This window comes from Maudiozyma barnettii (genome assembly GCF_903064755.1).
Source record: "Maudiozyma barnettii strain CLIB 1767 genome assembly, contig: KABA2_08, whole genome shotgun sequence".
Taxonomy (NCBI): Eukaryota; Fungi; Ascomycota; class Saccharomycetes; order Saccharomycetales; family Saccharomycetaceae; genus Maudiozyma; species Maudiozyma barnettii.
The window spans coordinates 35844-51070 of record NW_024545245.1 but is presented as its reverse complement, the minus strand read 5'-3'; the positions used below and the strand labels follow the sequence as shown (position 1 = coordinate 51070).

The window sequence follows — 15227 nt, the reverse complement described above, 5'->3', positions numbered from 1 at the left end:
TTTACATCGTTAAAATATATATATTAGAATTTCAAACTAATTTATTTGGTATATAAATAGTGTTTGAGGCAAAAATTCTTGTTTCTTCAGTTTGATTGTTATTATTTTTTTGCCGGTTAGACAACATTTTTATATTTTGTTAGGTTTTTATATTTTTCAAACAAGAAATTGAATCTTCACAAGAAAATAAATTCATACCGAACATATATGAATAGTATGGTTTACAAAAACACAAAAAATTATTGCATAATGTTCTATACACCATAAATTACGAAAGATACAGATGTCTACATATATATAGACTTACATTAAATGGGCCATCAATCTTTCCTTTTAACTACAATCAATTAAAAAACACGATTGTCAGCAAATCAATGCAATACATAATTTTTTATAAATACTCTTCTCTTTCATGATACAGAGGCACAAGCTTCAAATGCTTGTTCTTATCTGTATCGTAGTCCAATTCTTTATAGCCTTTGATATATTTATTTTGCTTTTCTAAAAATTCAATAAGTCGTCTTTCTGGTATGTTGGTTTCCGGAATTGTAATTTTTAGTGTGTGACAGTATGACTTACAAATTTCAACAATGAAATCATATTCGGATAAACTTTCAGTGCTTTTCAATAAAGCGGATAAAAGTTGTTGCACTTGGATTTCAACGTGTGGATAATCAAAGAAATTGAGGGGAGACATTTTATATTTTATGGTTAAATGCCTGCACAGCTCGGTAAGTTCGTATATTTCAGTTCGATCTATCTGGTAAAATCTTTTTTTCAAGGTTGAGTTAATCACTTCTAGTAAAGCAGAAATTATGTGACTTGCCAAATTCAACAAATCCGAACTCTCAATGTTCATATTTTGTTCAATCAGTTCTTTGAAAATTTTCAAAGTAGTTCCTGATCTTGGTAGGTCAAATAATGTTCCTAGCTTGCTCCTCGTATTTAGTGTCTCCTCAGGAGTTGAGAGAGATTCTACAATACTTTTCTCCAAGAAAAATATCTTGTCATTAATCTCAGTATACGATTTAAAAGTGTCTCTAAACAAACTTCTTTCAGTGTATATGTCTGAGATATGCAGATGTCGCTTTAACATAACGAATGAATGACTGCTCTTAATTTCGTCCGCATATCGTTCATTTAAATAGGTAGTAATCTCAAGGGCAACGCTACTTGTTATTAATTTTTCGGTATACATTTTCTCAATTTGGTCAATCACCTCTATCATTTGGATCGTGTAGTTATGCCTCTTTAATGCTGAAAAATAAATTTTCACGCTACTAAAAGTACTATTATTAGAGTTTTGAGCTAAAAACACATCAAAAATAATAGAAGTGTCCCTCTTAAACAATTGGGTCAAGAACGTCCTATAGACAATACCTTGGTCTTTTAGGAACAGTTTCGTTGCTAACTTAAAAAAACTCTCCCTGAGATTACTAAACGAACTGTTGTCACACATATCCACAACCTTTAAATTGAATGCAACCTGAATTTCTTGTTGTCCATTCAACCCTTGATATGTATAAAATGCCCACCAAGTGATCAACTTGTGGTCTATAAGATGCTTAGCAATTTTACAATAATATCCAATCCAATCTATTGACATTTCTGCTCTATTTTTAATTACAGGTAGAATAGTTTTCTGAAGCCAGCCTACTTTGACCATCATCAAATTTTTAACTATCATTTTAATTATTACATTTGCACAATCATTGTGTTGTGTAGTATTTAAATAATGCTGCAAAAGGTCTCCCAAATCCTTTAGAACTAGAAATTTACTTTTCCCAATTAGATCGAAATTTCTGTCCAATGATTTCAGAAATATATTCCATTTTTCATTCTGATCTGGGTAATTCATTACAATTGAACTGTATGTTCGAGATATTACATTCTTTAATCGAAATGGATATTTTTTTGAAGCATTTATTTTCAAAAATGCTAAAATAGCGTTTAGGATACCGGCCGTTCTTCTTTTATGGATAACAGACTTTTCAACATTGGATTTCTTGTCAGGTATTAAAGGTTCAATAAGATTCCATAACCTTTGATCTAGGTTAAATTTTGCCTCACTTGCTAAAACAATCAGTAAATTCATCCTATTAATTATGATGGAATCATCGTCAGTCATTGATATTTCCCCAATTGGCATAATTTTTTCGGACATTGTTAGTGACAAACTGCAACCCCTCAGTACTGTCAAGTACTTGTTAAATAAGGTTCCCACAGGCAATTTTTTATTCGATGATCCTATTACATAATTCCTTTCTGAAGTAACCTTCTCCTCATAGAAATCTTGGAATCGTCTCCTCTTAAATATATCATTTAGAGTCAGCACAATTTTGTCAGATATTTCCCACTTACATACCTTTCTGCAATATTTGATGAACTTAAATGTGTTCATTAACTCGGTATAGGTTGGTTGAATATCGAGCGCTTCCCAATTAGCATGTTGAATTGGGAAAATTGCAGTAATAACTTGCAATATCTGGGCTGGAAGCTTTTTCTTATTAAAATTATCCCATAGCTTATCTTTCAAATTGAAAATATCAATGACTGTAGCCAATATATCATAACTTTGATATAACAAGTCAATATTTTCATTCTTCACTGTAGTGTAGCAATCAGAAAGAAGAATAAAAAATGCCACCGTATTATTTATAACATCGTCTCCTACTTTTTGCTTTGTAACATTTGGAGTGTTTGTATATTGGGATATTTCAAGTAAAAGAAGTTGACAGACAGCAAGTTCATAGAAATGGATAGCCTTTGCCTTTTTTAGGACTGAGTAAACTCTACTTCTAAATTCTCTGTGGAACCTTTGTACAAGTAATAACAATGATACATCATTGAGATGAAATATAAATTCTGTTATAAGTTTATTTGTTTCCAACAATTCCATATCACTTACACCTTCATTGACAATAGTTCCAAAGATCTTTACTAAGGTTTCTGGAACATCAGCCAAGTTATACCTTGAGAGTACAAATTTTTTATTAGATAGCTTTAGTATAACAGTACCAGGGGGTTCGAATAACTTATTATCCAAAAGGATGTCCAAAATAGGCAGTCCAGTCTCATTACCTACAGCCTCCATTTCGTAATTGGGTAGATCTGATACTACACCAGCTCCTTTATGTGTTACTGCAGAGTATTTGTTCCCCAGGGCCTCAACTACTGTTAGAAATGAATTTCCACTATTAGTTGGTCTTTTGTACCTCTTTGTCCTCTCCTTTCCATTATCTTTCTTTTCAGTAGCCCCACCAGGATCTTTTGAAGTCATCCCTTCAGCAATACTCAAAGTTTTTGTAACTCCATCTCTAGGCCTCGGGCGTGATATTATCTTATTACGTATCTTTGGCTGTGATCTTCTCTTCCTATATATAGGTCTTGATATTTTACTACCCTTCTTTGACCCTATTCTAGTTCCGTTAAATCTAGATCCTGGCCTTTTCTTAATTGATTTAGTTAACATTGCATTTACAATACCTCCATTATCTTCTTCTGCTACGTTAGTTGGTATAACATCGCCTTCGCTCTCATAGTCAGTCATCAATTCAACATCTGGGTCACTCATAAATCCATCAGAATCAATGTCAATGATTTCATTGATTCTCGGAATATTATTTATGGCATTATCATGTATGAAGTGCTGTTGTTTATGTACTTTGTCCGAAATAGAGCCATCTCCATTATAATTTTGACGATAATAATTATCAAATCTTTCTAATTCCTTTTGATCAACATGAACCGTATTTTCTTGTAGATATGCTCCTACATCATCCTCTGTATCGTCATCAATAATAGCCATTTCAGATAGTAAAAGATCATCCTGTTTTTTCTTATCACCAGAATGTTTCTTTTTAATTGCCACACCTTTATGGAACGGCTGAGTGGAGTTTTTACGCTTATGTACTTCCCTTTGTTTGCCGTTCTTCTTTAATTCTCTTTCCCAAGCACTTCTAGGTAGTATACCACGATATCCTGTTTTCATGTTGATATGCTTTCCTCTAAATATAATATCTTGCAAGTCATCATCATTATCGTCATCAAAAGAATTAAGTTGTGAGACAGCTTCCTGAAGATCCAATGTAAGATCTTCACTGGCGTTATCTGAAAAATCACTACCATCATCATCACCGCCGCTTATATAGGGAGAATCACCTATTAGAGTATCCCTCATTACCACTCCTGATGTACCATCATTAGGCTGTAAGTCAGTAGGAGGAGGAAGTTTGACCTTATTAGATACAGTCTCAAAATTTGATACATCGAAGCCCTGCAACTGTTGTCTGTGCTTTATTCTCTCTAAACTATAAGGTAACTTTTGGATTGCTGTCCTTTTCCTTAAGATCCTTCCCCCATTATTCACAAATCTATCAACAGTTTGATCATCTTGAATTGTACTGGTCTCGTCTAGATTATTCGGTATAGAAACAACCTCTAATGGTTCAGATCGAATATCAGTTTCCTTCGTTAGTACAGGACTTTCGGGTTGTAGATCGTCCACAGATCTTGGTGGCTCCGTTGGAATCAAATTTGGGTCATACAATACAAGAACTTCATCGTTTGACAATTCTTCTGAGTCGGACACCAGATAACTTTCCACATCCATAGCCTTATTCTCTTTTCAACCTAGCTAAACCACAATTCCTTTCAGTAATAATGGTATTTGCTAATTTAAGGTGATCTTTGCCTAATTCAACGTTTCTCGTTCAATACAAATAGTACAGTTTCATATAAGCGTGATATATGCTACTGTGAATCAGACAAATACCTCAACCTTTGGCTTCGTTTCTTAAGTTATGAGAGTTTTTAGTTTGCTCATCACCATTTCAGCGCAGTACTTATTATTATTATTATTATTATTATTATTATTTGTATTTGTTACGGCAAGTTAGAATGTCTTGAGTTTCGCTTATAGATCAAAAAACCAAACAAACAATCCCAATATGTATAAAAAAACAATGCGAGAACAACAAGATTAAATTGAAGGTATTACAAGTTAAAATTTGAAATCTGTTGTTAACCAAGTTAGAGATCCCTATTGGATAATTGATATATCTATAAGGGATTAATTTTAAATAGCTCTCGAGATAGGTTATTGAGTTAAGTTGGAGATTACTGCTATATAAACAGAATGTCGAGTTCTTCCGAGACAGGGGATTCCACCTCACGATCGTCACTGTCGTCGGCAAGGACATCAGTCAGTATTGAAACAACGGTGACTAAGCTTCTTATGTCGACGAAGCATTTATTACAAATCCTGACGCAATGGTCCAAAGGAAGTGCAACTGGAAAAATGGTATCTGACTCCTATGTCCAACTTGGTAACGATTTCAAACTGGTGTCAAAATTCTTTACACATGCAAAAGTTGATATTTCGGATTTGGGCGATGTTCCAACGCAACTACGTAAGGTTTTAGAAGTGACGCTACGTGAGCCAGCATCAGACACGACTCTAAATAAATATTTACCCAGAATACGTGAGATTATTGTAAACTTATTGGATAAATTGAAAGTGAAACAAATACAATTGAAACAAGCTAGACAAGAACAACTTATTACCAAGGTTTCACTTTCAAAGGACACTCTATCCCCGGGTGTACCCTCTTCAGAGAGAATATCAACACCTAGGGTTACAGAGACGGATGAATCACAATCACAATCAAATATTAATAAGAGATTATCTCATATTAGTTCCAATTCCACTCAGAAAGAAGGAGATAATGTGATATCTAATAATGAATATATCGAAGAAAAAGAGAAACGAAGTTCCACAGTTACCCATGGAAAGAACAACTCTATTGATATTGATGCGCAACATAAAGATCAAATAGTAGTATCAAAGGTAAGGGACTCGACCGACCAGGACGCATTGGAGCAATTAAAGAACGGATCAAATTTACAACGACGTGCCTCGAAAAGGTACTCTGCATATCATATGGCGAAGCTAACTAACCAGTCAACTAGTGTTGCTGTCAATGCAGCAGCATATGCAACCTCCCCTGTGCCAAGCATGCCAAATATGTTTGATATTGATAAAAGTAACTCACCTAACCGCATTGTTAGTGATCAGAGAACAGAATTACTTTCCCCTCAAAGTAAACGGCTATCAGTTGAGCAAAATAATATTGATGGAACATATACTGTCTTTTTAAAACTGAATGGAAACACCAAAAGGTGCGTTGTACCAATCATCAATAGCATGAAGAACCTGAGATTACTATTTGTTGAGAGATTTGCTTACTCTCCTGGCGGAGATTCATTCCCTGATATTTATATCACGGACCCAAAATATAATGTCCCCTACGAATTGGATGAGCAAGAAATCGGAACAATAACTGACGGAACCACATTAGAGCTACGAACAAAAAATATTCCGCTTATACACGATGACATGTTAAATGAATTAAAAACTTCGATGAGACAAGAGATTGCAAAGTCTCAAACTGAAATTTTGAAACATTTAACAAATGTTGCAAACGGGGAGTCTTCCAACAATGTACATGCTAAAGATATTTCATCACCGCCTCTATCTGAAAGTAAGAGCGAAACTACAACTACAATCGATACTGAATCTAGAGCACCTATCGACAAAACTTCGGAGATTAACGATTTAAAGCGCCAACTAAATATTATCAAAATGCTCTACTCATCAAACAAATCTGGGTTGGACAGTAGTATATTGGACATTAAAAAAAAACTGGAAGATTTCAAAAACGTATCAATAGTCAATGAATCATCGGATAAAAAAGAATATGTCGAACAATCCCAAGCTAAGTTGGGTGAAATTTCTGACAACCTGCTAACCAGTGTAGACGATTTGCAAGATATAATCGAAATATTAAGAAAAGATGTAGCTGATCGTGGTTCAAAGCCAACTACAAAGAAACTAGAATCATTAGACAACGAATTGAATAGTGCCAATGAAAATTTAATCAAAATGGAGAAATACATTGTTTCTGAAAAACCACATTGGAAAACTATATGGGAGGCAGAGCTGGACAAAGTCTGCGAAGAACAGCAATTCCTAAACTTGCAGGAAGATCTGCTGTTTGATTTAAAGGAAGATTTGAAAAAAGCAGTAGAGACATTCAATTTGATACACCTGTGTTGCGACGAGCAGGAAAAAAATCCTAGCAAACCCAGGGTCAATACCATTCTACCCCTCTTAAAACCTGGAACGTTCAACCAGGTAAGAGAGCAAGTTATGGTAGCAGTTGAGTCCATCAACCCAAATCACGAAGAACGGTTAGACGCTTTAGAAAAGGCTGAAAAACACTGGGAGAGGGAAAAGAAGTATAAAGGAGATGACGAATTTAAGGATGAATTGGGGAACTTCGTGGAAAATTCAGGACTAAAGAAGTTAGGCGGTCTTGAAGAAATAGAACGTCAAAGAAGAGAAAAGGATGAAGCTAACTTGAGGGCTAATTTCAGAGGTCAGATGCCATTATAAGACTACCTTCGCATTCATCTGAGACTGTCACTAACTCCTGTCATCATTGGTCAAATTGCATTTTATTATATACATAAACGTCTTATATATCTATATTTTTTGGCTTCATTTTTGAGGTATTGAATAATAACCTCGAATTGAGAAGGATATTTCAAAAAAGTTACCAGAAACTTATCTAAAATTTTCTCTTTAAGACGCACTTCAAGATCCACCCGCAGCTTATCAGACGAACTAGAACAGCGTTCAATGACTAAGCCGAAGATACGATTTAAGTACTTTATAAATGAACTAAAGTTCAAATTTCTATTTCGAAATGCACTAACCATTACTTCAGATATGTTGGTCGCAATATATCCGACCTGATCTATAATTACGTCAAATGAATTCAAATTAATGTTTATTGTGTTATGTTGAAGTCTTAGATTAAAAAACCATTCCAGCTGGTTAAACAAAACTTTAGAAGACAACGAAGATATTCTAGAAATATTCAGTGAGTCATTATGTTTCCATATTTCCAGTTTCTTGATAGAGATATCTAAGGCACAGAATTGAATTTTCTTATTTGGAGAAAGCTGTGAATTCTCAATAATGATTTTATCAACATTGACTTTAGCATTATATTCTTCAAATCCATCAAAGGCTAATTGCTTTATAGATTCAATTTGTGTGCCACATGTTGAGATAATCAAAAAATCGTCAGCTAATCGTAGTGTAAGTGTTTCTTCATTTTCGATCGGATAAAATTCACTGTAATGGAGCAGCATGTCATCATACAATATATCTACAAGTAGTCCAGATAGACTTGAACCTTGGAAAAGTCCTTCCTTCCTAAGATAGCATTTATTACCTACCCATACAACTGTTTTAAAAATTTCATCCTCAACAACTCTAATAACATCTTGCGATGATAAATACTTAGCTCGTCCCTTATCAAGAGCAATGCTATTGGTGCCTCTGTAATCTATACCATTAACTACCTCGTAGGTCGAGAAAACTCCAGAAAGTGGATTTAACCTACCTTTACTTCTTACAAAGAACCCCTCTTCTTTATCAAGTAATAGTTTCACGACATCCAATAATTTCCGTCTTGGGATGGAGTCGTAGCACGATTCAATATCAAATTTCATAAAATATAGATCCGGTAAGGTTCCATATTTTTTTAACAGCCTTGTTTTAAATATTTCCAAGGTATCTGCAATCTGCATAGTTGAAAATATCTTGGAAAAAGGTGTGGTTCGTCTCAGTCGCGTGTGATTTAATATCGACTGGACCGGTGAGATCACATCCCGTTTGTTTGCGTTATATATTCTATTTTCAATTTCGTCTACACCTTTATTTGGCACACATATCATTCTAAACTGACCAGAAGCCTTTTTTGGGATGATTCTCAATCTACTATGATTGAATTCAGATAGGGTATAACTGGCATGATTTCTACAAATAAGATTCTCCACCAGAAATTTGGAAAAATAATTATCTTTAAATGGGGTAACCATCGACTTCCAGGTAGATCTCTTAAAGTATATTATTTCGATACCTGAAGATACTTCTGTACAATAAAAAAAATATATCAATATATTAGGTACGAGGATCTTAAAGTACCAATTCAGAAATTTTTCCATAAGTTCAGATGATTTCAAAAACTGCTCCCTCGAATTGGAAACAGATGGATAGCCAAGCCAGGTACATCTCTTAAGTTCTATTTTCCTTAAGATATCCTCAATAAGTATCTTACCATTAATCGGCAATCTCAACATTTCAGAAACATGTGAAAAGAATAACGACTTATTCTTCCTTGATCCATACATATCCTGTGGTATTAGTTTCTCTAGGATTAATAGAACAAATTTATTAACGGCCGTAACAGATATCTGCCTGTCCAAATGATTTTGACCCTTAATAGATGTTTCGAGACCACATATTTTATCTAATAGATGATCGAAGTTGAGATTGTTTCTGCATTTCCTTTTCAACACTACAATACAGTTATGCCACGCTAAGTTTCTGGACTTACGTCCGATATCATGTTTGTCACTTGAAAGGATATCCTCAAGAACAGCAATTTCTGAACTCAATTTGTTGGGACCGGCAAGGCAATAAACTTTGAAGACCTTATGAATAAAAGTTTTGTTTGTTATGTTGCTATCAGTGTAATCTACAAATGCATTTTTATCGGTATACCATTTGGGTGGTAGATGCGGCATATTATTCATATTCCCAACCACCTGTTCGAAGTAACCATTTTTGTATTCAAGGATGGTGCGATTAAGAAGTAGTTCCACAAAATTAGTTGTTCCCAGTTTTAAATGTAACAACTCCCAAGAACTGCCTTTAAGTCGTGTTACATGTATGTTAGTTGAAACACTATGTGGAGTGTATGTCGCATTTTCAGTGCTATTCACTGAGTAACCATATGTCAGTAAATTATTGAATAGTTTGTTCTCTATTAAATGCCAGACTAAGCAGTCTATTATTTCCTTATGTTTGCAATCACGTCGAAGAACGGGGTGCTCGATCGAAACCTCGTTTGGGATCACAAAGTAGTTGTCCAGCAAATGGTTGACAGAAACTTCCGTTGAATTAACCAAGTTCACCGTATCAGCTGGTACGCTAAGCTTCTCGATATACTTTCGCAGTAATTGCATTCCATTATTATACACCAGGAAGTAGAAATGATATTGCGTACGTAAACAATATTTTCAATTAATATCTGAAAAAAAAGAAGGTAGACAATCCAATACTTATAGTATTCTCCCAGGATGTTTATATTGAGCTGTGACACAAATAAACTAACTAGTTTTTATTATCGTTAGATAAAAAGTTCACGTTTTTTCTTTATACTAGTTTTTTTTTTCGCGATGAGCTTCGTCTTCTACGAATAATATAAGAAAGGGCCATTCTAATAATATAAAACACAATCAAAATTATAGTTTTTATATATCACAGGGTGACTTATATATTCAGCATCAACGTTCATCAGAATAATGGTCAAGAAAGCCTTGAATCTATTGAAAATCGACTTCAAGAAGTGTATCGTTGAAAATAAGCTGCAACAAATAAAAAATTCAAGGACTACGAGCACACCAAACCTAAGTATGTACTGAAAATTCTATGTCTTTTTGGCGCACAATGATAGAGTACTAACCCCACCATAATCTATAAAGTAAATGTTTGGACAATCGAAATCAATCCCAAGGATTCAAAATATGTTTTAGAGTATGTATATTAAAAAGTTTATGAATTAGAAAACCAGGAAAATATAATATTGTTCTTACTTATCTAATACTAACTATTTCACCGTAAATATAGTTTAATACGTTCTAAAACGCAAAAGGAAGACCCTATCTCGATGCTTCATATAAAGAGGATCAAAAAAAAAACTAGTAATGATAATTTGCCTTCCTTGGTTGTTGTGATTGGCAGTGTTGAACTTTTCGAAGACAAAGATTCAGTTCAATCTATCTTGCTCGAGCATAGAAAACAACTAACATACAGTAACTTATCTTCGAGACATAAAATACCCAAAGAAAGTCCTCCTACTAAAGAACTCATGCTGCAGTGGTCAGAAGAATATTGGCCGCTTGTCTGGCGAGGAAACCCCAATGATCAAATTCTGAATGATTATACATTCGACATGCCATTTATTGAAGATATACTACAGAAAATACATAAATTATCTCACGAACAACATGAAAATGGTAATGGATACCCTATTGTTACAGCTTTTGTTGACCCAAATGACCCTACAAACTGTGTCTATGCATATGATAAAAGGGCAGAACATGGATCGTCCCCCTTGGATCATAGCATTCGAGTAGGAATTAACGCAGTCTCCCAAAGATTGAAAGAAAAAAAGAATGTAATTAATACCGACCATACGGATGGATATCTCTGTCTTGATTTTGACGTTTATACAACCCATGAACCATGTTCAATGTGTTCGATGGCCCTCATCCACTCCAGGATCAAACGTTGTGTTTTTATAGAGCCAATGACAATCACTGGGTCTCTCAAACCTGAAAGTGGTGATGGGTACTGTATGCATCAACACAAGTTACTAAATTCAAGTTATGAGGTCTTTCAATGGGTAGGAGAGAGATTTAAATTACCTGAAATTAGTCAAACAACTTGTTGCTAAGTACTCATATCGTCCAATTTTTCAAGAATACCTCTATAATTATCTAGCATTTGTAATATATTATTATTTGACGGCGCCGAACTTGATTGCAAAATTGTAGCATCATCAAATCTCTTAAGTACATCTATTTCTTCCTTCATCCTTTTGTTTATAACGTTAGTTCTTGTCTCCAAGAGAGCTCCAACATTATACAACCCAATAATCATGTCCTCTAAAGAATATGAATTATCGGACTGATTTTGTTCCAGATCTTCTAGGCTAGTTTGCCTTAGTGGTTCAAGTGAACTTTCAACACGCCTGGTTAAATTATTCCCATATGTATCGTCTCTTGCTTTATATAACGCGTAAATTTCTCTTAAATCTTCATCTGAAATTCCTTTAAATCTGGAATCTCCTCTAATGGCACTTTTGAAATCATCAAAGGATAATATATTGGTCGTCAACCAATTCTTTAAGAAATTCTCTAAAGGGTTACTGGTCTCCATCTTGTATTGGTTGCTTTCATATGTGTATTTTTGAACTAATGACACAAGTTTAAAGAATCATTTTTAAATATATATAGATTCGCGTAAAACTTTGAAAATATATTATAAATAATTTTAACTACTATTGATAATGTTTTCAATCTTCGGTAAGCGTAAACAAGTTTAAATTTTAAATAATAAATTAGTTTTAGAAAATCTAAAATTATATCACGTGCTATTTATGTAACTTCATTAATCTCATTTTTTGTTGTTGTTAATTGAGTGCTTAATCCTTATGATACTGCTTTTGTATTTTGTATTTTAAACAGAATATTTTTAAACCTTTATAGGTTTTGCATATATACAAAATTAAGCAAAGTAATCGAATGAGACATTTCCCTGTAGTCGTCATTTTTAGTACATTACTACAGTAAAAATTTGGTGGAAGAGTTTAAGATTACCAAGAACGTTGAATGATATAGTGACGGAAAACTTGGCGTTCTTCAGTAGCTTAAAATTTTGAACCATGAATTACATTACCACCAAGAATAGGACAAATAAATGACTACAAAAATATTTAATTTATTTGGAGCTTTAGACAGAAATTTTTTTATCAACTTACTTAGAATCTTTCTTGATGGAATCATATTTTAAATTTTATTTCAGATAATACCTTGTTTGATCTTTTACTGTACTGTACATCATTTTATTCAGTGTTGACGTTCATGTGAGATATATGAAAGGCAATAAATCTCGTGATTGCCTCACCTAAGCTCTTTTCTCTATCACATAAAATCCGGAATGTTATGTAACTTGAATGAACCTGAATTCATATCATCTGTAACATACGTTTATGGGTATGTATGTGGTTTGTGCGCCTGATCTTATTTTCCTCTCCATCGTCATAGTCGGTTGGTTTGGGGTAGGGTGAGCTAGTTGTGCCAATCCTCCCGTGCGGGCGGTATTTTAAGAACGGTGTTACACAAACACTCAAGGAAGCTCGCGGAAGGAAAAAACTAACCAAGTTGCCCACAGGCAGAGAGATTTTTCCATTAGAAGGATAAACAAAGACGACGTTGAATGTTTTTTTCTTGAATTACGCTACAATCCAGAAGGAACTTATGTTTCTCATGAAATTAGACACACCGGGTTCTTGGTCTGTCTATTCAACTTTCCTCGAACAGTCGTCATCCTCCGATATCAACCGTCTTTTATAAGCCTTGCGCATAATTATAAACATATTGTAGTTATATATATATAGATGGTATCTCTTTTTACTTTCATTACAAACATAACTTATATTTCGATGAATTAATAGATGCTCAACTTGTGAATGATTAATTGCTCCTGCGTGCGTCATTTTATTTTCAACGTCACATTTTTCTGATTAAATAATTTTCGGTACTTGCTCAGTTTACAAAGTGCTTATCTTCAAACAATATTGAAAACAATACAATATACTTTGATATAAAATATATATATTGGAGTTTGATTAATTCTTCGCGATATTTTCTACTTTTGTTTTGGATTTCATTTCATTTTAAAGAGAACAATTGAAAAGACTGGACGATACTTTAGTATTTTTTTATTCCTCAGATTAACTATTTTCATTATTTATCGTTGTCTTGTTGATATTTTTTTCCTTTCGATTAGGCACATAAACCCAAACAAAATACGACAATATGGACCCTACAAGAGCTCCAGATTTTAAACCTCCTTCACCTAATGAGGAACTTTCCCCACCAACTGATCCTCAATCTACTATTCCTAATTCCGATCCAATAGTTCCATATGTGTTGGCCGATTATAATGGCTCTATAGATGCACCATTTAATCTCGACAGTATCAAGAAAAACCACAAAAAATCGTCTAGCAAACATCATCATAAACACCATACCAGTCGCAAGAATTCCTCTGGGGGAACTGGTACAAGGGGCAGCCACCGTTCACAACATATACCATTAAATCCTTCGGATTTCCAACCGCTGTCTGCAGATGTGTCCTCTGCAGAAGAAGACACAGATGAAAGTAGTAGTAGCAGTAACACGAATAATAATAACAATAACAATAATAATACAGGAAGGAGTGATAGTAGAACAATCGATGAAGCTCTAAACGAACAACTAAAAGCCATAGATATTGGTGTCAAGAAATATCAAATTGCTGACTTAGAGGAAGTACCTCATGGAATTGTAAGACAAGCAAGAGACTTTGATGACTACGAATTCCCAACACACAGATTCTCTACAGGTCTTAAAGACCCAAATAAACTACCTTTAGTAATTGTAGCGTGTGGTTCATTCTCTCCTATTACATATCTGCATTTAAGAATGTTCGAAATGGCTCTGGATGCCATCAACGAACAAACGAGATTCGAAGTTGTTGGTGGTTATTTCTCTCCGGTGAATGATACTTATCAGAAACCCGGTCTAGCTCCGGCATACCATAGAGTAAGAATGTGTGAGTTAGCTTGTGAAAGGACATCTTCATGGTTAATGGTTGATGCATGGGAATCCCTCCAACCAACATATACAAGAACGGCTAAAGTATTAGACCATTTCAACCACGAAATAAACGTTAAACGTGGTGGTGTTTCCACAGCATCTGGTGAAAAAATGGGTTGTAAGATTATGTTGTTGGCTGGTGGTGATTTGATTGAATCCATGGGTGAACCAAACGTTTGGGCCGATGCGGATTTGCACCACATTCTAGGTAACTACGGTTGTTTAATTGTAGAACGTACAGGTTCTGATGTTCGTTCCTTCCTCCTATCACATGATATTATGTATGAACATAGAAGGAATGTCCTGGTGATCAAGCAATTAATTTATAATGATATTTCTTCCACAAAAGTTCGTTTGTTTATTAGAAGAGGTATGTCCGTCCAGTATTTGTTACCAAATTCGGTCATTAGATACATCCAAGAACATAAATTGTACATTAACCAGACTGAGCCTGTCAAGCAAGTTATGGGTGGAAAAGAGTAAGCAATCATGATAAGGGTTTGGTTTATTGTGTCATTTGTTTACACATCTCTTATTATTTTATTTTGTCTTTTAGTGGAATGAACACATTAATGGCAAATTTAGAAAGTTATATTTTAGTAGTTTTTTTTTTTAAATCTTTTTTTATTTTTTTGTTTATAATTACTTTTCATTTAATATAAATA

At 34.2% G+C, this 15227-nt stretch overlaps 6 protein-coding genes across 6 annotated transcripts; 3 read left to right on the top strand and 3 right to left on the bottom strand.

The window, feature by feature from the left end:
• Positions 1 to 391: 391 nt before the first annotated feature.
• Positions 392 to 4612, bottom strand: MMS22 (Mms22p; the record flags this gene model as incomplete). The annotated part of the gene is made up of 1 exon (XM_041551893.1): positions 392 to 4612. The coding sequence occupies one exon, from the start codon at positions 4610 to 4612 to the stop codon at positions 392 to 394; it is 4221 nt and encodes a 1406-aa protein (XP_041407827.1).
• A 525-nt stretch (positions 4613 to 5137) lies between these two features.
• On the top strand, positions 5138 to 7456 carry BUD6 (Bud6p; the record flags this gene model as incomplete). Its single annotated transcript, XM_041551892.1, has 1 exon — positions 5138 to 7456. The coding sequence occupies one exon, from the start codon at positions 5138 to 5140 to the stop codon at positions 7454 to 7456; it is 2319 nt and encodes a 772-aa protein (XP_041407826.1).
• Positions 7457 to 7521: 65 nt separating this feature from the next.
• EST2 (telomerase reverse transcriptase) lies at positions 7522 to 10101 on the bottom strand (the record flags this gene model as incomplete). Its single annotated transcript, XM_041551891.1, has 1 exon — positions 7522 to 10101. One exon carries the CDS (start codon positions 10099 to 10101, stop codon positions 7522 to 7524), a length of 2580 nt encoding a protein of 859 aa, XP_041407825.1.
• Positions 10102 to 10440: 339 nt separating this feature from the next.
• On the top strand, positions 10441 to 11594 carry TAD3 (Tad3p; the record flags this gene model as incomplete). Its single annotated transcript, XM_041551890.1, has 3 exons — positions 10441 to 10549; positions 10621 to 10672; positions 10766 to 11594. 3 exons carry the CDS (start codon positions 10441 to 10443, stop codon positions 11592 to 11594), a joined length of 990 nt encoding a protein of 329 aa, XP_041407824.1.
• NKP2 (Nkp2p) lies at positions 11591 to 12079 on the bottom strand (the record flags this gene model as incomplete). The annotated part of the gene is made up of 1 exon (XM_041551889.1): positions 11591 to 12079. The coding sequence occupies one exon, from the start codon at positions 12077 to 12079 to the stop codon at positions 11591 to 11593; it is 489 nt and encodes a 162-aa protein (XP_041407823.1).
• A 1661-nt stretch (positions 12080 to 13740) lies between these two features.
• Positions 13741 to 15045, top strand: NMA1 (nicotinamide-nucleotide adenylyltransferase NMA1; the record flags this gene model as incomplete). Its single annotated transcript, XM_041551888.1, has 1 exon — positions 13741 to 15045. The coding sequence occupies one exon, from the start codon at positions 13741 to 13743 to the stop codon at positions 15043 to 15045; it is 1305 nt and encodes a 434-aa protein (XP_041407822.1).
• Between the last annotated feature and the right edge of the window lie 182 nt (positions 15046 to 15227).